The sequence below is a fragment of the Poecilia reticulata genome, linkage group LG17, assembly GCF_000633615.1.
Source record: "Poecilia reticulata strain Guanapo linkage group LG17, Guppy_female_1.0+MT, whole genome shotgun sequence".
Lineage (NCBI taxonomy): Eukaryota > Metazoa > Chordata > Actinopteri > Cyprinodontiformes > Poeciliidae > Poecilia > Poecilia reticulata.
In genome coordinates, this window is record NC_024347.1 from 16524407 (window position 1) to 16547383 (window position 22977).

Consider the following 22977-nt stretch of genomic DNA (forward strand, 5'->3'; position numbering starts at 1 on the left):
TTTCCACCTTGGGATTAATATGTTCGCCCCAGAGAAGCAAACAGACAAAACTAATGGCAAGGCGGGTGAAGTGTCTTGATAGAGGCAGACGGAGCAGGAATCAAAGTGGCAACCCACCAATTATCCCAAGTAAAACCTGGCTAAGACCACATCCGATCACTTTAGTAAGTAAAAATGTAAACTGAAATCTCTCTCCCATCTTTGCATCCTGTCCTCATATCAACCCCTCTATATATAGCAGGGCTCTCCTTCTCTGTCTGCATTACTGAAAAAGTGAGGAGTGGGCACTGCAATCTGAATAAGCAGCTTTGTCTGAGCAGGAGGAGGCTGAAGAGAAAGAGAAAACTGGATGAAGAAAGCGCCATTGACAGACAGGCAAACACGAGTCAGCCCCTGTCCCCCTCAGGCCCCATTGTCTCCGAGTGCTAGACGCCAGCGAAGGACGAGAATCTGAAGAGAGGGAGGACAGCGAGCTAAGAGTCGTGGCTTTGTTTGGCCGGCTGGCCTCAGACCCGGTGAAAGTGCACGCAGAGGAGAAACAGGGGTGAGACATGGAGATGGAGGAGAGAGCACTAGACTGAGGATCTCCTTCATCCTCCCAGTAAACAGAAACCAAACTTCCCATTATTCCCTTAGTGACGTTTAATCATGAGCAGCCCAGATCGACTGCAGATGGCCGTGCTTCCCTCTCACCTACACTCCAAGTGTTAATCAGCACTCAATCACAGGATGACGAGGGTTTAATTTAACATGTTGCATCCATCATGCTGAAACGCTGCTCAGAGTTTGCAAATTCGCCCCAAGTCGCCCATTGTTCACACAATTAATTCAGCTACTGTACGGCGCAGGTGCCTTTTTTTCTCCCACTTCAACGGATAATGTGTGTTAATTTGTTCCAGGGAGGAAAACGCGAAGCGATGGAGGATGGAAGGGAGGAGGAATGGGCCGGGCCGGGCCTGGGATGAGGGGTGTGGTTGGGTATAAACCAGGGGACAGTGGGGTTTCTGTTGTTGTCCTGTCTCTCCTGGCGTCCTGCTCCCCTTCATCCACTCTCCTTTTTTTCTGGTTTTTCCCTTCTCCTCCTTCCACTCACGCTCCCGGTGGAGTTGGGACTCTTCCTCGGCAGAGTCCTGTCAGGTTCGCAGCGTCCATCCGTTGTTTTGGGGGGGAGCTCCAACAGAAGCCAGAAAACCATGCTGAGAGTTTTGGCGCTGGCGTCAGTGGTCCTCCTGGGAATAGGTAATAAATGAAAAACAAAATCTTTTCACTTTTTCTAATTTTATTTTGATGAGTTGACTAAAAAGCTTGCCCTGAATTTCACCTGTTAAAAGCGAAGGTGTTGAAATTATTTTCCAATTGATGGGAGGTCAAAGGTTAAATGGAAGAAGCGTTTCTCTTGATTGCTTACTTGAAAACTAATGAATCTGATGGAAATAAGGGGATAATAAATGCCTTAGCATTGAATTAAACCTCTTTGCACTGAATTAGTCCTTAACTGAGGCATTCCAGTTGCTTTCTGGAATTGTGTTGCATTGATTTGAACTGCAGTTCATTAAAATCTCCACAGAGTTGATCATAGCAAACTGATTGCTAGAATGTAACAGTGGGTGGGATTGGCTAAGTACTGAGCTCAACTGGTCCAATTTTTCCTTGATAGCTTTATTCCATACTGTCTCATTTGGAAGTCACAAATCTGAGGAAAAATGCACAATAATTGCAAATGGCGTTCCACTAGGCTCCATTCTCAGCCCGCTTTTTTATTAAACATCTATGTAATCTTGCTATCTTAGGTTTTAGAATGTTTGAAAAAGTATTACTACCATATGTTAATGGTACTAAACCTAATTATTCAGTGTCACCACATGACCACTGTTCTTTAGTCACCCAATTAGTGGATTATTAAGAAGATGCATGATTATCTTGATGCAGAAAAAAACTCCAGAAGTTATTGATTTTGGTTAGTTTTTAGCTTTTCTTTCTAAAAATGAAAGATAATGAAAGAAACATGGGTGTTGTTTGTTTTGGGCTCTGAGCTAAATATGACCATCCTTAATTAGTCTATCAATATATCAGCTATCTGCCAGCTTAAATACACGGCCAGGATAAAAGGTTTCCTGTTAAAACAGAAAAGCTGGTGAAAGCTTATATTTTCAGAAGGTTATGTTGATGGTCAACACTAAGGAAATGGGATGTATACAACCCGTCCTTACATCTCTGCACTGGCTTCCTGTTTATAAACGGATTGTTTTTACTATTTGGCCAGCAGTAGATGTATATACATCTCAGAGTTGCTTCTGCTAAAATAATCCATCTAGACCCCTCAGGTTATTAAAGACCTCTTCACTTAGTGCTCCAAGTAATAAACTTAACAAATGGAAGCAGTCTTTAGTTTCTACGCTGTAGAAAAAATGAAATGCAAAAAAAACTGTTGGCTCCTTCGTATGAAGACTGAAAACATTGCTGTTTCCCTTAAATGCCATATTATATGAATTCATTTTGAATTGTCTTCATTTGTTGCATTTATTTTTTTACTGTTTCTTTAATGTAATGCCTTTTTTCTGAAAGTATATTTTCAATTTTTATTTTAATATATTTTTCGTTACATCTGTTTCTTAAAAGCACTTTAATCTAGCTGACGTGTGAAAGGTACCATGCTAATAAACTTGCCTATCTGCTCATTTTTACATGCACTACAGTGCAGTTAATTGGCTAGCATCATCCATCTGTGTTACTTCGCCATAGCAGGTGTCTCCTGGTTTGAAAAGCAACGGTGTACTAATATTATGACTTTTAAACTGCGGTTTGGCTGTCAAACTCAACCCTCCTCCCCATCCGACTCCTTCCTGTCAGCTATTTGTAGACATATATGTTTTTTGTCAGAATTTTAATTAAAAATGTCAAGTCTGATTTCATTGACGAGCAGTGCGGGGGCTTTTTTATCTCGCTGGAGGACGCTCGCAGCGAAAGCTGTGAACTTTACTCTGTGGGTGTTGAAACAGGCAGAACGCTCTGTGTGACTTCAGAGCTTATATACTGCGGCTGTGAGGATGCTGTGACCTGCAGAGGATCTTCCACATGCAGACGTGAACGCTGTTGAACGGCACACTTGGCTGGAAGTTTTGCAAGTTGTTTGAGATGCTGAGTGAAGTGTTTGTCTAGTAAATTCAGTATTTGCTTTTTTTATATTTGTATTTTTTCATCTAAAACCAAATTAGCATTGATTATTAAATGTTATTCAAGCATAAGCAGTGCAGACAGTTAATCAACTTTACCCAAATTAATGGGGAAAATTATTGTCGCCTTTGACTTTTAGAAACTCAAACCTTATTTCAGCAGTTACTTGGTGAATCAACGGAGGCACCACTAAAAGTACAGTTAGTCAATCTGAGTGCATATTTAATTATTTGTGAATCACAATATCGATTTAAGATCCTACTAATGAATGTGGTTCTATGTTATTGGTAAAATTAACCAAAAACAGCCAAAAAACCCCCAATTTTCTGTTTGCGTGTAGACATCTTTGGTAAAACAGATTTTTAAAATTTCTTTCTTTAAGGTGATGTATTATGCTTCCGTCAAAGAGTTAGGAAATGTTTATGACTTGTAAAAAACATGTTATTTACACATTTTGCACAAAATCATTATTTGATAATGAGATTTTAATCTTGTCAGTTCTGCCTGTTTTGAATTTCTTTCAGAACAAACTGTTTTAGGGCGTCTTGTCACTTTAAATCCGAATAAGCTGCTGCTGGCCACGCCCCCAACTCAAAGCTTACACTCACATGTGACAATGGCTGCAAACAGATATGCAATTATACAAACGTACATATTTGATAAGCAGAAGTAGAGTCTCCTGCACACCCAGCACGAATGCAGCAAGTGGTTTCTAAATAGTAAGCCATCAGTTTGACACTTGTCTTTTTCAGCAGCCATTGTGCAGCACAAACAGCGGTAAAACCAGCTGATGAATAGCGCTTGAGTTCCACTTGGGTTGCTAGGTAACGAGGTGCCCATTGAATTTTACACACACCAAAAAACAATAACTTACTGTCAAAAATGGATTTGTGTTTTCTAAAACCCTTGAGTAGTTTTTAGAAACCCAAATGGAAGTATGAAAATGTGTACAATAAGATTTTTTTTTATATCCCTTTGATTTGATAAGAAAGAATACATTTTTGCATCTTCTTTGTGTCTTGCAGCACCCCAGGCATCCCAGGCCATTACTGTTTACACCAGCTGGGAGCGCCACGCCCTGGTGGGCTCAGACGTCAGGCTGTCCTGCTCCTTCTTCTCCTGGCGCTTTGTTTCCGAGGATGTTTCCTTCACCTGGAGATACAGACCAGACGGCTCGCGGGACAGCGTCTCTGTAATGCAAACATTTACATTTACACACATGACGTTACACAAAACCCACAGCTGCTGCTGCTGCACAGGTGTGCTCGTAGGAGTTTAAAAAAAAAGAAGAAAAGTCATGCTCAGAACTCTCTCAACAGAAACTCTTTAAACTTCTTGAAACATTGATGTGCGAGTTGCTCTCTCCATCCTCATCAGAGCTGTTTATGGCTGCAGCTGTTTCAGCAAAGAAGCTCCGATAAATCACTGTGCACTACATGTCCACGAGCCAAAGGCAGACAAACAAAAGATGGCAACAATTTGCGAAATAACAGAGCATTTACTGGCTGAAAACACCTCTTACAGAGAGCTGCAGAAAGAGCCTGCGCTCCCATTTTCTCTTTTCTGCTTAAATAAGAGCCTTGTGTGTTTCCTACTCACCACTTGAGGCCAAATTTTGGTCACAATGAGAACCATTAACAGGCATCTAGACTTGCAAACAATGATTACATTTTCTGTCAAAGCTCTGTTTTGTTTTGTGTGCCTCTGCCAGGCACAAAGAGGAGCAAAAAAATGTTGAGCTTTTCTGAAGGGCTCTTTCTTCTAGGATTTTAAAATAAAAACTGAGAGCTGAGAGTTTGATTTTCTCCAACATGCATTGAAGAAACTTTTTGCCTCTCTTGCAGCAGCCTGCTGTAGTTTAATTTCACTCTCCCTGGTCTTATCGCTCTATCTCTCTAATCTCTCTATCTCCCCATCCTGACCATGCCTCCCTCTGTCCACCTCACCTAATCTCCTCCTCTCCAGCCCTGCAGTCTTTGTCCCTCTGTCCTCTCTCATTACGTCCTCCCCTCTCCTCCTTCGCCTTCATCTGTCCCCCCTGCAGAGTCTTCACTTTGAAACTGAGTTTTCATTTTATTTACCATCCTATCTTCAGTCACTCATTTCTTTCCCCACCTTGAAAGATTACCTGTTTCACAAATCTTTCTTTTTCCATGCTGTGTTTGTCTTTTCAAAGTGTGGTAATTGATTTTTTAGAGACATTGATGTCAATCACAATGGTCCGGAAGTTTAACATCAGATTGACCTTAAGTCCAGGAATGATTCTACAAATATTGGGAACTGAAATGGAAAGCAAAACCAAGTTCCCAATAAACAGTTCTGTTTTTGGTTTTTCAACCAGAGATTTTGTTTAAAAGTTTTGTTGAAACGAGCATTTGCGAAAAGAAGTTAAACAAAACAAAACTACTAGACATGTGTACACAAAAATTTAAACAGAAATGTGTTCTGTATTCAAATTATTTGTTTATATAAAACTAAAAAGCAATCATTAATCCCACTACTCTTAATAAGAGTGTAATATTGATTACAGTGAACCACCTATTCACAGTTTCATGTTCACAGATTTTTCTGGGAGGTGTGAAATTAACTGCAGAAAATCCACCATACATTTTTCCTTAAAGCATATCTAAAATATTTGAAAGAAAATGCAGCTTCAGAAGTTCAAACACCTCGGCACAATGCTACTCGAGACGCTATTGGCTAGTATTTGTAAATCAGCCAATCCAGGGGCGCCATTATTTTCCTTGCCGCTGCCGATTGGCTGAACCCGAAGAGCAGAAATAAGGAAGATTGTGGCTGTTAGCTTCTGCTAATGGGGCTAAGATGATTTCCAGTATGTATTAATTCTTCTTAAGATATATTTGATATACGAACTATTACAAACAGGCAGTCATAAATGTTTTTGGAGGGGGTCTCAAGTATTCGCAGATATTAAAGATTTGTAGGTGGCTGTGGTTCATAACCACTGTATTTGCAGTAACGAAACAATGATATAAACTAGAAGAGATTATATTTTTGATTTTGCTAGCGTTCAGCAAAGAAATTGAATGTTTGAGGTTGTTTTCACAAGATAATTGTTCCTTTATGCTATTCCTCTTTTAATAGAGCAACATAAATAAAACAAGCTGCTATTAGCAGATTAATTAGCAACATTTAATTGCTTAGCTTCTAGAGTAAAGGTTACAGTCGCCTGCTAAATAAACTCTGATTGTCAGCTGTAGTTTTAATAAGAGTGAATATTTTCTACTGCCAGTGATTTTCACGGACTGAAACTTGTCATGTCCTTCTTTCAGCCAGCTGGCTGGCAGTGCACATTGACAGGTAGAGGAAGGGTTGCACTCTCTCTGTGTTAGAAAAATGTTGGTCATTACAGGAATTTCTCTAACTCACACGCACACACACTCTACGTGTGGGGGTGTGTGTGCGTGTGTGTGTGTGTGTGTGTGTGTGGGGGGGGGGGTTGTGAAGCTTAAGTGTTTAAACCATAGACATAATAAATCTAAATCTTTATTATGTCTATGGTTTAAATCCTGAATATTTCCTAATACCAATGGCTCATGCAGACCCATTTAATAAATTAGAATATTATTGAAAAGTCCATTTATTCCAGGAACGTTATCAGTATGCGGAACACAATATGTAGATTTCCACACATAGATGGATCTTTGAAAGCTCTTATGATTTTCCACTTATAGCTAATGAAAACATGGCATTTAAAATTACAATATTACATCAGACCATGAAAAAAATCCCCAATATAGACATGTAGCTTGAAAAGTATGATTAATAACAGTTTAAGATTGTCACTTTTCAAGAGGTACTGTCAATCTGACACATTGAAACACATATTCTAATTTATTGAATAATATGGCTGTAATTTGTAGTCAGATGCCCAAAGTGGTTCTTTGCAAATAAACAAACTTTTTTGATACTTAATATTTTTCTATTTTGAATTTTGTAAGATCTATTTTTGCTTAGCTTCATTTTAATAACATTTTGTTACCAATAGTTCGGATCACAAATCTTTTCCACTAGTCAGAAATATTGGAAATATTGGGAGACAATGATCATCTTTCAGTATTTAACAATTAACATCAAGAATAAAATAATTTAAAATCACTCAAAAGCTACACCTTTTGATGAAAATGCATCATGTTTTTGGGTGCAGTGTACATTTTTAAGTGCTGTATTTTGATAAAACTTTCAATTGCAAATAGTTAAACTCACATTTTAATGCATGCATACATGCTGACCTTGTTAAGCTTTTGCAGCAGGCTCAGCTGCTGCCAGTGGGCCTGAATATCCATTGTCTGAAGGTTTAAATCTGGAGCTTTTAAATGCATTTTCAAAAAAAAAAACAAACAAACTGCAAACTCAATCAAAGCAGCATAGAATGATTCCTCATTACTTCCACTCCAGAGATCCATCTACTCTTGAGTACTATTGGTCAGTGTTTCCTCCTCTGTCGTCCCCAGATCGCCCACTACGCCGGTGGTGAGCCCTACACTGACAACAAAGGCGCGTTCAAGGACAGGGTGGAGTTCGTGGGGAACCCGAAGCGTCGTGACGGCTCCATCCTGATCAAAAACTTGGATTTCAGCGACAACGGCACCTTCACCTGCGACGCCAAGAACCCCCCTGACATCGTGGGGCGCCCCTCCAGCGTCCGGCTGCTGGTCTTTGAGACCTGTGAGTTAGCTGCTCTGATCCCAGCATAGTGCCTTGCAAATTGATCTTTTTTCACATTTCATCCCATCACAACCACAAACTCTTATCTGTTCCTAAGGGACATGTTGGATGAAATGATGTTTATGAAGATGGTATAGATAAAGTTCAGAGCGAAATACTTAAACTTTGTTTTGGTCTATCAGGCGTATCAAGCTCATTTTCATTTTGGATCACATCAAGATCATGAATCTTCTTATAATGTATTGATAAAATCCATTAACAAACTATAAAAATATGAATAAACTGATGTCTCTGCATTAGATAGGTACTTCTTAAAATTAAGTAATATTGAAAATCTCTTCATATTGATCAGTCCCTCCAGGATTTCATGACTGTTTTTGCGACTTTTTAAAACTCAAAATCATTGATTTTGTACTCATTTTATATTTACAAGAAATTTTGCAGTATTTGTGCTTGTCAATGACAGTAAATGTGACTTTTTGTTACTCTCCTTATTGATCATAATTTGACATTAAGACTGGGGCGTCATTGTAGTGCAAGTAAGAAATACTCCCACTTAGGTGGATGTTAGCATCACTTAACCCCAATGTTTTGGACCATTTTTTTCAATAAACCCACAATTATGAGTTAGCCCCCAAAAAATGTGAGGATTTGTTGATTTTGCAGGAATTTATACATTGACTTATTGATGTAATTTGGAAGTTTACAAATTAGTAAACTTTTAGTTTTAGTTTTAACTCGTGGTCTATCACATAAAATCATAATTGAATATGTTGAAGTTTGTGGTTGTAACAAAACCGAGTTGTGAAAGGAATCAAGTCCTCTGTGGAAACTTTTGAAGAGCTTATTTCATCTTATACCTCCCAGTAATTTTTGTCCTAACGGAAAGCAAATATTTTTAGATCGGTGTAATCGTCCCAAACTTTGAAATTGATCTCAGTGAAAGCAAGTGAATATTTATCAGAGAAGTTGTCGCACCATTAAATGAAATCGATTACAATTTTATCTCAGTCTTTATTTTAGGCTGCTGTCACAGTCTGCCTTCTCATTCTCACTTTCTCCAATTTTTCCCATCTTCACCATATTCTCTCTCTTCTTCTATCCCTTTTCCTTTTACCTTGGCTGTATTTAAATGTTTTCATCTTTTAGTCAGCCTTTCTTCCTCCTCTGTTCTAATGTAATATGTTACTTTGTTCCTCCTCCTTTTCATCCTAACTGCTCCATATCTCCTCTCTGATTATTCACATATTATCTGTATTGATCTGATTCTCTCTGTCCATCTATCCCGTCTTCCGCCTCCTCTCCTCCCGTCTTAGTGCCCATCCAAGCGGGTGTGATCACGGGGGCCATCATCGGTGTGGTGCTGGGCCTGCTGGTGCTGATTGTGGTCATCTACTACCTAATGAGGTTCCTGGTGGCGCGTCGCGTCTTCAGCCTTAGCGTCAGGTCAGTGCCCAGCCTGTGGGGTCTCTGCAGGGGGCGGGAGCAGAGGCCGGAGCCCATCCCTGGCACCGACACATGTCTGGCCAAGGCCCTCTGAGCAAGGCTGAATCCCATTTCCCCCTGTGCCTGGCATACTTGTAGTCTAAGATGTGTCTTTGGACCAGATAAGGACTTAAAAACGTTGTTTTTTCAGGGCCGCATTTTAAAACAAATGTGTAATATCTGCATTTGCATTTAAGTCGGATGAACTGTTTGATGCATAGCAATTAATTTAGTTATGGTTGATTCCAAATAGGCGAGAAATTGACTAAATAGCAGAACATCGCTGGCAACATGAAAAAAATCAGTGTAATGACTCTCTAGATGTATTCTGACATTGGTGGAAAATAAATCTACAATGTACAAAGATGATTTAACTAATATAGTGCCTCAAGTAAGTCTTAACATTTTTATCTTAACACCCCATCACACTTCGCTTCACGGGCTCGATATTACACAAAATTCCTGTCATTTTCTTATGTTTAGACATGCAGTGCAGAAGCTTAAAGTCTACTGCATGTACAACTATAAGATCTTTGGCTATCAGACTAGGGATGCATTATCTAAATAAATAAAAACCTTTTCATAAATTAAAGTATTTCTCCTTTAAGCTATGGTACCTTTAGTACCACATTTCTATTCTTCCTTAACAAACTTTTGTTTGTTTTCTACAAGTGGCTGGAGTCTGGATAACCTTACAAAATGGGATTCAACCTTACTTTGTATTTTTATTTTTGTTTTTTTGAAGCTTTGAAACTGGAAGTTGATAACAAGCTTTCAATTGGATATAATCTGCAAAACGGCAAGCATAGGTCCAAAGTAGGAGGATTAAAAGTTGTGAGGCGACATTTTCTGAGTGGATAATCCACAAGATCATGACGATGATGGATCCATCGGCTTGCAAATTCCCTTCCCATCGTAACACATCTGGCACCTGGGGGCTGTGTCTGAGACAGACCAGTAGATTAAGATGATGGTCTCTTTATGATAGCTGGCAGGCAGTGCTGCCCTGTGACCACTGGAGGGAGAGATAGATTTGACATCCTGACATTGTCTTTCTTTTGTCCCCTCCAGCAAACATGGCAAGAAAAAGAAAGAGGGATCACAGCAGAGACAGGCAAGTTTCCTCCTCCTCCTCTTCTTCCTCTTCCTCCTCCCTCTCCTTCAGTATCCTCCTCCCCTCCTCCCTCCGCTCCCACACATGCATCCCGTCTGCAGCGACAAACGCAACAGATTGGCTCGCTGTCATCATCACATGACGATTTGGAGAGATTACAACAGCATTCAGCGATTGTTGAGAGAATTTGGGATGAGGAAGCGTGTTGTCAAAGGGAATATTCATCTCCTCTGCATGGCGGCGCAGCTGACATGACGGTGCATAGCAGCACTCTGTTATAATCGCATTCTCCCTAATGGCAGTCCAGGCATCTCCAGTTTGGCCTCACACTCAGCACAGCAACGTTACAACAACAAAATAACGTGCCATTCAAACCCTGCGCCCCCTCCAGCTCTAATAACCGCATTCAAGCTGGTAAAATCCTCTTGCTGCCTCAGCGTTCAACCCGCCTTTCTATGCTGTGGCCCTCGCCCTTTCCTGCATTTCCCTCCGGGTGGGTGGGGGGTCCCAAACAGCCCCGGGCCAAAGAATCAAAGCAGCGGCTGTGAAATGACCCAGTCTGGGTTACGAGGACTAATGCCGGCGCTGCGGACTGAATAGAGCTGTGATTTGCTCGCAGTGGGGAGACAGACAGGAGCTGCTGATTTCGCTCACTGGGAGTCAAATAAAAAAATCACTGGGCCTATTATGGTCCGGGCTGTTATCAGTGTTTTTTACGCAGCTGCTACGTAACAGCCATGTTTTTTTTTTGTCCCCTTCTCTTCCTTGTGGGAGTTCGATCGCCTCAAGAGGTGGATTAATCAGACTTTTTTTTTTTTTGTGGCTTGTATGCTTTTGTGAAAACAAGCCACCAGGGCAAGTTGTGTTTGATTACTCTGCGGTGATGTGGTGGGCTGCAGGGTTGCGTGGGAGTATTGTAATCGACTGGAAGCAGCGTGCTGATAATGAGGGGGGGAGAAAAGTACGTCAAGGGATTTGAGTTCAAGGCATTTTTGTCAATTAAAACTCAGCTTTGAAAATGGAGACGCGCGCAGATACCCGAGTCGGGAAATCAAAGGTGCTGCTGTGACAGCTTTGTCATTCAGCCGCAGGTAGATCGAGGCGGGATTATGGCAACACATTGTAACATATAATCAAACCACACACCTATCTCTAATTACTCTTTTTAGATAGCACTAATAGCTTTCCTCAGAGAGACTGAATTACATTAATCTACAATATTATTGCTACAAGTAAAATGAGGAACTTATTTAAGTGTGTTCCAGGAAAGTTAGGTTTGGGATAGGGATTTTTTTGGAGTAATTTTGGAATATGTATGGGAGTTCAAACAGAGTACAAGCCTGAAACTTTATAAAATGATTTCAGCTTGTCATGGAGTTCTGATAATGATCTGTGCATTTAAAAGTTGCAGGTCATTGTCTCTGACCTGTAGCAGGAATTTCCTGCCTCGTGCTACATGTGATGTGACAAAAGCACACTGGGAAGTTTGTTTTTGAAGAAGTAGATTCAGTCTTTAGACTGAATAAAATAGCCAAACAAACCATGAACAAACTGATTATTGTTATCATTCTTAAAGTGGAGCAGTTTTCCGACATGCTAAGCTAATGTTAGCGTGTTTCCGTCTGTTTTTGCAAATAATTCACTTCATAACATATTTCAGAGTAGTTCCAGTTAATTATTGGCAAACTAAACTTACAGAAATAATGTTCTCCTGTTTTTTAACATAGTTCCTTGAACATAGTGATAATCAGCAGTCAGTATAAAGCCAGACACATGATGAACACTTAATATTTGCTTTGAAGATCACGTCTTAATAGTAAATATCTGCTACACACGTGTGTCTCCTTGCAGCCATATAGCAGGAACGTTGAGGGCCCACAACTCTGCATCCTGCCTTAAACAAGTTCCCTCATCTCTGCGGAGCCCCTCTTTCTCCCCCCTGTCTTCCGCTCTCCTTTCTACTGTCGTGTGATTGTCAGGTTTTTCTTGAGCTGCTCTCAAGTGCCTGCAGCGTGTGACAGTGCATATATGAATAAATAACTCGCCGCCAAGAGGACACTGGGATATTTGACAACGCTGTCATTTACAGTTACTCTCCTGCAAGCCTGTGCTCGGATGAGAAACACAGAGCAAAAGCAGATATTCTATCTGAGCTCGCTCTGCTTTATATTTCAGTTTATTTATTTCCCCTCCACCCCATCTCCTCTGAGATGATTTGGTTTTTGTTGCTACGCCACACGCAGTCGGACCGTTGGGATTGTATGGCCCGCTTATAAACGACTGTTTGATCAAATAGTCCTGATTAGGAGGCTCTGCTGACACTCAAGTTTCTTTATTATTATTATTTTATCAACCTTACTGTCTTTGTTTAAAGTTGCAGCATGTAACTTGTGTAAAGAATAGATTTTTTACAGGTTTGTTAAAACTTTCACCATGTTGTGACAGTTTGCTATGAGACAGAAAATCTATGAAAGGATCAATCTCGTCCACCTCGTCCCTGAGCTGCTATTGCTGTCTGAAAAATGCACCGATCCCGACCAAAACCAACCGGTCAGAACCAGGAGGAGGGTCTTAGCGCTGTCAATCAATGTCACGTACATGCTGTTAAATGTGCTAATGGCAGATAAACAGTGGTCATGGTAGCCATGACAACAGGCTATGCTAGCTGCAGCGTAGCAGAGAGCAAAGGGGAAGACGAGCCACATGAGATTGTGATTGACAGCGCTAAGACCCGCCTCCTGGTTCTGATTGGTTGTTTCTAGTTAGCTCTGAGAGCTACATTTTTTTCATAGATTATCCCGACATTGTGGCAGTTTCAACAAATTTGTAAAAAAAATAAATACATTTTTTAATAAAAGTTACATACTGCAGCTTTAACGGTTTGCGCTGCTTGCGCTGCAAACCCAGGCGCTGTGTGAGGAAGTGGAAACGGGATTGTGGAGCCGGGTGGTGCGTGCCGTCACACTCCCCCCATTAGAGGGTGTTTTGGAAGAAGACTTTACTCCTGCAGCCCCACTCAGGGAAAAGTTCCCTACAATAAGCACACACACTGTTCTGGAATGATAATTGAGTGCACTTGGTATCGATCTGAGCTCACACACACGCACACACTTATATATAACCCACCCATTCTTCTCTCTCCGTCTCCCTATTGCCTCCCACTTCAGTTCACTCCCACCAGCACTCTCTTTCTCTCATTCAGATTCCTTTCATCCTCTCCTCCTGTCTTCCTTTCCTTTGGCTTCCTTGCTGACCATGGGAAGCATCCGTCTATCTGTAAGCTAATTCCCCCCCCATCACTCTGTTGATTCCCCTTCAATTTCCTCCTCGATACTCCTCCCTCTCCAGTTCTCTCCCTTCCTCCCTCCTTCAGGTCCTCGGGGTTCTGATCCACTTTCCTGCCGGACAGGAAATCACTACCTCTCACTCCTCATCTACCTCTCAATCTCCCTCCTCACCTGTCACCTCCTCTCTCTTTAGCATGCAGCAGGGGACGCAGCCTCTTTCCCTCCCATGCCGCCGTCCTCTCCGTATTTCTCCACTGTACCTTACGTTTCCTTTGAAGTGCGCTCTCCGCCTCCTCCCCACCCTGTAACCAAGGTGGTGCTGCATTCTGCGTGAGCAGCCTGGGGTGTGTCTTTACAAAGCAGGCCCGTCGTTAGCGTGGGAGCTCTGCAGAACAAAATGCTGGAGCCTGTTGCAGGAGGCATAATGGTAAACAATGCAGTGATGTATGAGAGAATGTAAGTATAATCGGAGATAATGACACCGGCTGGGCCTGCGCCGCTCCCCCGCTGAGCTGGGTGTCTGCTGCAGCAGGCGCCTTCAATCGTGTGCTGCCTTTGCAGGGCGGATAATTAAAAATGATAAATTCTGTAATGCAATCAGTGGGGTATTATTAGTTGAAGCTTCAGTGGGTGGAAACAGCCTCAAGTGGGCTTTCCACCGTTGACTAAGCTGATGTATTAGAGCCAAATTATTTCAGTCTCGGAGCTTCAGATCCATTCCTATTCACTCTGTTTACTGTGCAAACACAACAATGGAGCGGCCCACAGTTCAACCTGTGGAAGAGCATCTAAAGAAGCACAATACTGTAAAACTATTACACGCGTGTGAAGTTTCATTAAGCTCCATTAGAGCATTATTGCACACTTGTGATACTTTTCAATAGGTTAACTGACAGGTTAATGCACTGGAATACAGCTATTGTGGGGTTAAGTGTAGCCCTGACCTTATCTCCTCCTGGTTCAGTCCTTCCTGATGGATTTGTTGTGCTGAAGTGACGCAGCGTTTGAGTTTTCCACCTTCTGGCGCTTCCTTTTATAGATTTTCTTTTCCTGCAGATGGTTTCAGACAACGCTCATATATTGCACAGACAATTTGCGGAGCGAGTGGGAGTGAATTGTGGTATTACAAAAGTAAAGGTCCCATTAATATTTAAAGATAATATGGGTTTGGAAGAACAACAGAAATCAATGCAAAGCTGAGTAAGCAAATGGTTCCCTAATCAAATATACTGCAGTTTCTTTTTTTTCCTCCAACTTTGATCTGAATATGAAGAGACAGTCAGAATGCTGGTTGGAGTCCTGTCCAAGTTTGAATCAAATTCCAGATATGGTGTTTACATAGAATATAAACCTCTTGATATTTCATTCTACAGCATATATGCATTAAAAATGTATGCATTGATATGCATCTTTGCATCCTTAACTTATATATTTATTTGGCTTTCCAAGAGCCGCACTATCCTGCACTCCACTTTAGAAACCCTTATTAAAGTTCTCCCAGATTTCTGAGGGCCTTTTTGTCACTACTTTGGGTGATTTTTCATTCATTCTCAGCTACATTTACAGAAAATTGTGCAGTGTGGCTTTAACAAAGTGTTTAAAGTGAGCATGCACACGACACAAGAAATTTCAGGTCTAAATAAACTTCATCGAAACTCGACCAAATCCACTTGTGAAATCTGGTTTCTTGTGAGGCAAAGACAAATAAATAATGGATGACTTAAGATCAAGTATCTGTCATTGTGTTCAAGTGATCATCATCATGATGTAAATTATGCTAACCTCCACTAAAGAATGAGAAACCAGTTTGTATTCGACAATGACCCAGTAATATCCTGGGTTCTCAGAACTGGAATCAGTTATTATCAAGGCTTTTGGAACATTAAAACTTAAAATATGTGTCTCAGAAGTTGAGATAAATTAATGTTGGGATTTCTAGTCATGTCTGGATAACCAGGAGTTTTTACGTTCCATGTAAACATTTCGTAAGTGAAACCAAAATCTGGATTTAGAATAACAGGAATGTTCAATTATATTAAACAGACTTGAACTTGTGGCATTTATTGAAGTAAAGATGTAAAAAAAACACAACTTAAAATGATAAAATCCAGTGTATGAAAAGAATGTAATGAATGCCACATTTACTTTTTCTGGAATCTAAACAGTCAGTTAACATGTTTTGTTATGGAGACTTGATGGTTTTGTGTGTTTTTTTTATCCTTCCTAACCATCATCATTGTTTTTAGTGTCAAAATAATTACAACTTTGCTTTGCACGCTTCTAGTTTTTTAAACACTTATGGGCAAATATGAATGAGTGGCTTTTTTCTTATATACATTTCCACATATTCTAAACAAAAAAATCTGATTGGTATCACTAATTTTGATTACTCTACAGTATAAAATGTCAGAAATGACCATCCATCCATTTTCTAACACCCTTGTCCCTCAGTGGGCTCGGGAGGGTTGCTGGTTCCTCTCCAGCTCACGTTCCGGGCGAGAGGCAGGGTCACCCTGGACAGGTCACCAGTCTGTCGCAGGGCAACACAGAGACACACAGGACAAACAATCATGCACACACATTCACACCTAGGGACAATTTAGACAGGCCAATTAACCTGACAGTCATGTTTTTGGACTGTGGGAGGAAACCAGAGTACCCGGAGAAAACCCACGCATGCACAGGGAGAACATGCAAACTCCATGCAGAAAGACCGGGGCCGGGATTCGAACCCAGAACCTACTTGCTGTGAGACAACAGCTCTACCAACTGCGCCACTGTGCAGCCCTGTCAGAAATTACATTCAGTAAAATGTATTTTTACAGGAATTGTTGTGGGTATCCATAATTCCTCCATTATTTTGTTAGAAATATATATGTATTTTGAAGATGGGATTTCTCACCCACTGATTAAAGTTGTTTTTCTACAGTTTTCAGGATGTGTAAGGATTTTTGCACATCTTTCTAGGGATGCCAACAAACGTACTTGGCTAATCATTTATTTACAGAACAACATCTTAATTGCTTCACTCTGAATTTAAGAATGCAAAACTTTTAACTTTAAAATAAGTAACCTGCAACATAGCGCTAGTGTCTGCTGCGGTCGCTCAGGCTTTTGAATCCAAATTACACATTGAAATATTCACCATAAACAACAGAAGACCAAAGGCAATGGAAATTCAGACATTTGTAAACATGTTCCTACACACTGGAGATTTCTATTCCCCCAATCAGAGGAAGCAGATGGTTTTACACATTCAACCATCTGGGATGTCTAAGACATTTGACAAAGTGCAAGCAATTTAAAGAAAAGAAAATAAGTGAAAACATGGCAGAGAATTGGCTGAATCTCTCAATCAGCCAATCAGATGAATCTTGTTTTAGAAAATTGAAAACATCCTTTCTCTTCTATTCTTTGCCCTTTTTAAAAAAATAAAAACATACTCTCTTGATATTACTAATGCTAATATAACTGATGCTGATTGTTTTAAAACTAGGAATCCTAAAGAAGGATGCTAATTGGTTAGAAATAAAATGGTCTAGACATAAACATGATTGCATGATCTTTATCGGGATCTAACCCCAATATTTTTTAAATTAAAAATGGAGATGGATTCAAATCTCACATTAGAAAAGTCAAAACACTTGCCCCACCATCATCCTCTAACTACTTCCTGTCGTCTTCTTCTTTGTTTGTTCCAGCAGTAAGATCAGCCATCATACTCATGTCCTCGTGGACATGAGTATGATGGAAGTGGACATGAGTACTCATGTCCTCGTGGACTCATGTCCTCGTTTCCATTGCAGTTTTCTGAACCAATTTCAATGCATCCTAACGTCCATTAAAACTGGTGTTTTGGACCCGGATGTTAGATTGGAAACAATCGTCTGCAGCCAGAAACAGGATTGCTATCTTGTATTGGAAGAATCCAGCTGCTCTCCAACGCATTTAAAAAAATCTCCTTGGATATAATCCCTAAATTTCTGAGATTCAAAGTCAACTTTTTGATGACTTGGCTGGGAAAACCCACTCTGGCTGTGTGTGTGGGTGGAGATGATTGTGTGTTATTGATCAAATGTCACTCAGTTGTCACAGGTGTATGGAGTCTGCCTGCCACTGTGTCCCATCCTAACGCATGGTTACCTGTTTTGTCACCCCCTTACAGCTCTGGACACCGCCCCCTCTCACTTGCTACCCCCTCCCCTAAAAGGACTGCGTCTCCCCCACCCCCCACCTCGACCACCCATATCTCTCCCTTCTCTAAATGTGTTTTTCTCCTCTCTTCACACAGCTCCGCCCGTCCAGTTTAACTCCATCTCTCATCTTCTCACCTCTCTCACGTCCTCTCCTGCTGCCTTCCTTTCCTCCTGAAGTGACTCTCCTCCCCTTGTTTCCTCCCCCCCTCTTCCCCCTCCGCCCACAGGGCCCCGCGCCTCCCGCTGACCCCTCCAAGGTGAAGGCGGCCGCCTCGGAAAAGAAGAAGCAGGAGTCTCGCAAGGATAAGAAATAGGATACGGGGCGGGCCTGGGGCGGGCTGCTCCAGCCCCTGCGCCAGGTACTGGCGGCGAAGGTCCGACCCAAACAGAAGCAGCAGCAAACCATCATCAAGGGGGCGGAGGGGGAAGGGGCTGGCGGAGAGGGATCTGGTCGGGTGCTCATGACCATTGAGCTGGAGCTCACCCGGCAAAACGGGAAGGAAGGTTCCAGTGGTGAGGCAGGGACCGGGAGGTCGGCGCCGCCGGGCCTCCTCTCCCGCCTTTCCGAACGGTTCACCTTCAAATAACAAGAGAGTTAAACCACAAACCTACTTTACATCCAGCACTACAGCACCTGAGTCTCTGAATAAATATATTAAATCATATCTGCTCTTGTCACAGAATGTAGACGCTACTACTGTACGTGGGCCCAGATGTCACGATAATCTCTAACACCGGCCCGGCTCCCTGACTGCTTTTGTTAGGTCATAAGATATGCCATTTGAAGCGAGACCCCGAGACGGCCCGGGCTTGATAACAAAATCTAAAAAGGCTGCTCCCTGGGTTTTGCCTCTCTGGTTCCTTTCATTGTGATCCTATCCACTGAAAAAAGCTTTTTCTCTGAGTGCGTCCGATACGCATCACAAATCCCTGGCTGCGGGGACAAGCCAATTTGCTCCTTTTTTTCTTCTCTTTCCAGAAGCGATGTGTCAAACTCCAGCTTTCTCTCCTTACGCTGATTTCTGATTTTCTCCCACCCACCCCTGTCCCTTCCCATTTCTTCCTCCTATTCCAATAAATTTCTGGACTTTCTTGTTAATTCAAATTACAGAAATGATTTATATGCTAACCACTCTGTCCTGTTCTTTCTCTTCCTTCCCCTCTGTTCTTGCTCCTGTAGATAAAGGTCTGACTTCTCCATGACTGCCTCCACTCCTCTAGTCTGCTCCCTCTTTTTCTGCCCAGCCTGATGCAACCCCCATTTTTTCCCATTATCTGTGCTCTCTCAAGACAGCACTGGCTGTAAGAATAGCCCCCCCGTATTTCACTGAGCAACAGTGTCAAATAATTTTTACAACGCCTCATCGAAGACGGCGTTTGCGATCACTGGGCTAACTGTAAAAGTCTTTAAGGCCTAGCTATGCACATAACTCGACAGACCACCCCTCATGTGTTTAGAATCTTCCCCCTTCACTTTAATGTTTACGACTCAATCACGTCCACCGAGCGGAGCTGCCAGCGCGCACTGGACTTCACGTAGAGGAAAAACAGAGCGTGATAGCCAGAGAGAAATATGATTCCTGCTCTCAGCCGACGCAGATAGAAGTTCAAGCCCCGGAGCTCGGAGGTGATTCAATCCTCTCACATTTGAGCTAATGGAGGTTGTCGCTGTGCCCCTGCCCAGGCTGAAGGGGGGCTATTTCTGGCCTCTCTATAAGAGAGCACAGGCTTACAGTAACAGCTGCACATTTTTCAACCAACAAGCGGGGGAGGTTGGAGGTGGAGGTGATTTTTTTTTCTCTTTCCCGTTTGCGCCTGAGAGATGTCCGCGGCCGGCTCAGCGGCCAGTGACTGACGAACTGGAATGACGTCACGGCCTCCAGCGGCCGGCGGATGGATGCTCTCAGGAGTCTTACCGGGAAGAGGTGCAGCTCCCGAGTTATTTTAGGTCCAGTTAATCCACTCGCACGTTTCTCCTAATTATTTTTTGTGTGTGCCGGTAACATGATATCTCTCACCGCATCTCCCCCCTGCCTCCTCCGCCGTCTCCACTTCATCTCTGCCCCCATCTTGGGAATCATCTCCCCCAGTTTCGCTGTCTCTGTCCTCAATGTCTTTGGCTTCCCTTTATCTCTTCCCCGTCCTGCTGTCTACCGAGTCCGCGCCGCATTATTCCCCCACTGAAAAGGTCTATACACAATCCAATCTACTCTTTAAGCCGCTCCTTATCTGACTGGCAGGCCTACAGCTCAATGCTTCACTCTCATCCGTCCTTCCTCCTCTTCTGCGTCTTCGTTACTCTCTTTTCCAAACTCGGAGGCAGGCACTTCGTTTGCGCCGTCCTCCATCTTTGCCAGTGATTGACGAAAAACGCCCTCCCGCTTTGCCCTTCAAACACGCCGGAGGCAAGACTTTCCCCTAAGTCTGGGTCTCAGTGAAACACCTGGATTCTGTACCTATTGTCATTTAGTACCTGTAAACAAACCATTTCAAGGTTTAGCATTAATTCAAAACACGGAATTTTATATATAATGTATTTTATCATTTGCAGATGACTTCATATTTCAACCTTTATATCAATGGTACTGCAGACTTTTATGAAATATCTCATATTATGAACCCTGATTGAACTGAGATTACTCTCACTGACATTTTGCTGTTATTTGTTATTTATTGGAATCATAAAATCTTATAGTAAAATCAGAGTTGGCGAAATGGATTTAAAGTTTTATCACAATTTTTCGTGGTAATATTATTACAACAAAAGTGACAATAAGAACTATTTATTGATTTGTTTTACGGTATTTATTGTATCGTTAACGCTAAGATAAATACACTCCCCTTTTTTTAGATATGGCTGTGACTTGAGTGACACAGCAACTATAGTCCCACAAACAAATCCAAACATATGATGCCTCAAAAACATTCCCATTTGTAAAATGCTTCTTTAGGTCACCAGTCACATAAAGATTTATGTCAATAAACTGCAAATCGTCACAGCACATAATCACAAATTCAAATTTATTGATTTTTATTCAGGCTTTCAGCGAATAAACTTTGGGGGGAAAAAAATTTAAAGTCAACAATCCCAATAAGATAAACAATTTTAAAGTTTCAGACATCATTAACTGGAATTTATTATGGTGATAAATCCAAATTATTACCATAATAAAAAATGGATCACGATTAATGATAAATAATACAATAAATGCTCACCCCGACAGTAAACTACTTCAAATTATCAGTTGTGAAAGTAGGTGTGACACGTCCCTTGATAATTTGCCGTTCTGTACCAGACGGGTCCTTTTGGGTCCATCTGGTCCGAAACGACCCAAACTGCAAAGCTACAAAATGGCAAAGGTACTAAATGATCACCAACTACTTCCTCTTTGCCCCTGACCCCATTTTGCCCTCCTTTTTTGCTGGTTTGAAAGCCAAACACCTTCCAACGCCCCCTACTGGCTGAGGAACACTCCTGCACTCAAGACGCCAGAAACTTACCCTTCAAGCAAGCTCTCTTCCGGTCGCAAATGCCCGTGTTTTATGTATATGCGTTTCGTGTTACAGAGTGTTTAAAAAATAGATTTGTTATAATTCCAAACAGTGGCAGTAAGTGAAGCAAATAATGTTTTCTGGGACAGTTTTTACATGTGTACACACATGGAGAGCGTGTTCACCAAAGCAGGGAAGAAATGTAATAGTGCTCTATAGAAAATGCCGTTATATTTCTGGCCTCGTGTGTGTTATGGCAGGTACTGTGTGGCTCTCTCTTGGGTGAATTTTATTCGGAGATGGAAGAAAATTGAGGTTGTGGTGCAGAGAGTGAGAGCGGATAGCCTTAGATTCATCATTCCACGGCTGGGGAGGAAAGAAAAACCACAGAGGAAGGTGCTTGCTGTGGAAGCAAAGCTTTGCAGGAAGAGACTTATCTGGCCTGTTAAGCCCTGCCAAAGAAATCTGTATGTATCACTACAGATAGTCTGCTCTTCCCCCCAGAGCTTTTCTTTTAAAGGTGCTCCATCCCAACCCTGAGCCAAAGATGGATCGTAATCTGCGGGCTTGATATGCAGGACAGATAGTGCAGACTTGAACTTTTCCCTGAAAATTCATAACAGGAATAGGTGGTGTTGAAATCCACACATCCATCTCTTTCACTCGTCGCTGTTTTTTATCCAGTCAAATGGATTCGTTAGAATGTTTTCTTGTTTTAAAGCAAAGCCACACAGATGCCTGACATAACATGAATGATATTTACATGCCTTGTAAAATGATTTATATGCGATGTAAACTGTTTTAGCTATAGACTCTGATTAACATTTTGATTTGAAACCACTGGAGCTTCTTAGATTTTTTTCAGTGCTCATAATAATTTAAGGACACTAACATCTTTTTGACTATGTATGTTGTAAAGAGAACACAAGAATAAAAGCCATAAGCACAGCTGTTGAGCAGTAAACCCAGCTGAAAATATCTATTGTTTATTTTTTTTATTTTTTTTCTCTGAAATAATGTCTGTGGATCTGTTGAAAAGAGGAAATTCTTCCATGAAGAAATGGAGACGGGGAGAGAGTCGGTACAAATGCTCCTGCCTGGAGGCGTCGTCTTGCTGGACGTTGATCCTCTGTCCAGGTTTTCTTCCAGGATTGCCTCAAGTTTTACATTCATCCACATTTCTATAAACTTCGAGCAACTTCCCAGTTCCTGCTGAAGTTTTTTAAATTCAGCCACACAATTTTTCTTGGGAATAAAGGACCACAATTCTAGCAAACTATTGTAAAAAGCTTGTGGAGGGACATAAATATTTATCCCCAGTTGTGCTGTTTAAAAGGCAAAACACTATGGCAAGTGATAAATCTGAGTTTGGATAAAAATCATACCTCACTCATTATTTTAACAAATAGAAATAATTTCAATAAGCCCAAGTGACCAATTTTATTCTGTTTTAATGTCTGAGTGAAAGAAAGTTGTCTTTTTATGTGTGTGTGTGAATATTTGGTTACAATTACCATATGATTGTTGAGATGATAAAAAG

At 41.5% G+C, this 22977-nt stretch overlaps 1 protein-coding gene across 1 annotated transcript; it reads left to right on the forward strand.

Annotated features, from left to right (window-relative positions):
* Positions 1–451: 451 nt before the first annotated feature.
* On the forward strand, positions 452–22417 carry mpz (myelin protein zero). Its single transcript, XM_008433963.2, is given in 8 exon segments — positions 452–1162; positions 1164–1239; positions 4200–4366; positions 7650–7863; positions 9180–9309; positions 10420–10462; positions 18173–18304; positions 19126–22417. Coding segments are annotated over 7 exon segments (939 nt in total). The 5' UTR covers positions 452–940; the 3' UTR covers positions 18260–18304; positions 19126–22417.
* The last annotated feature ends 560 nt before the right edge of the window (positions 22418–22977 follow it).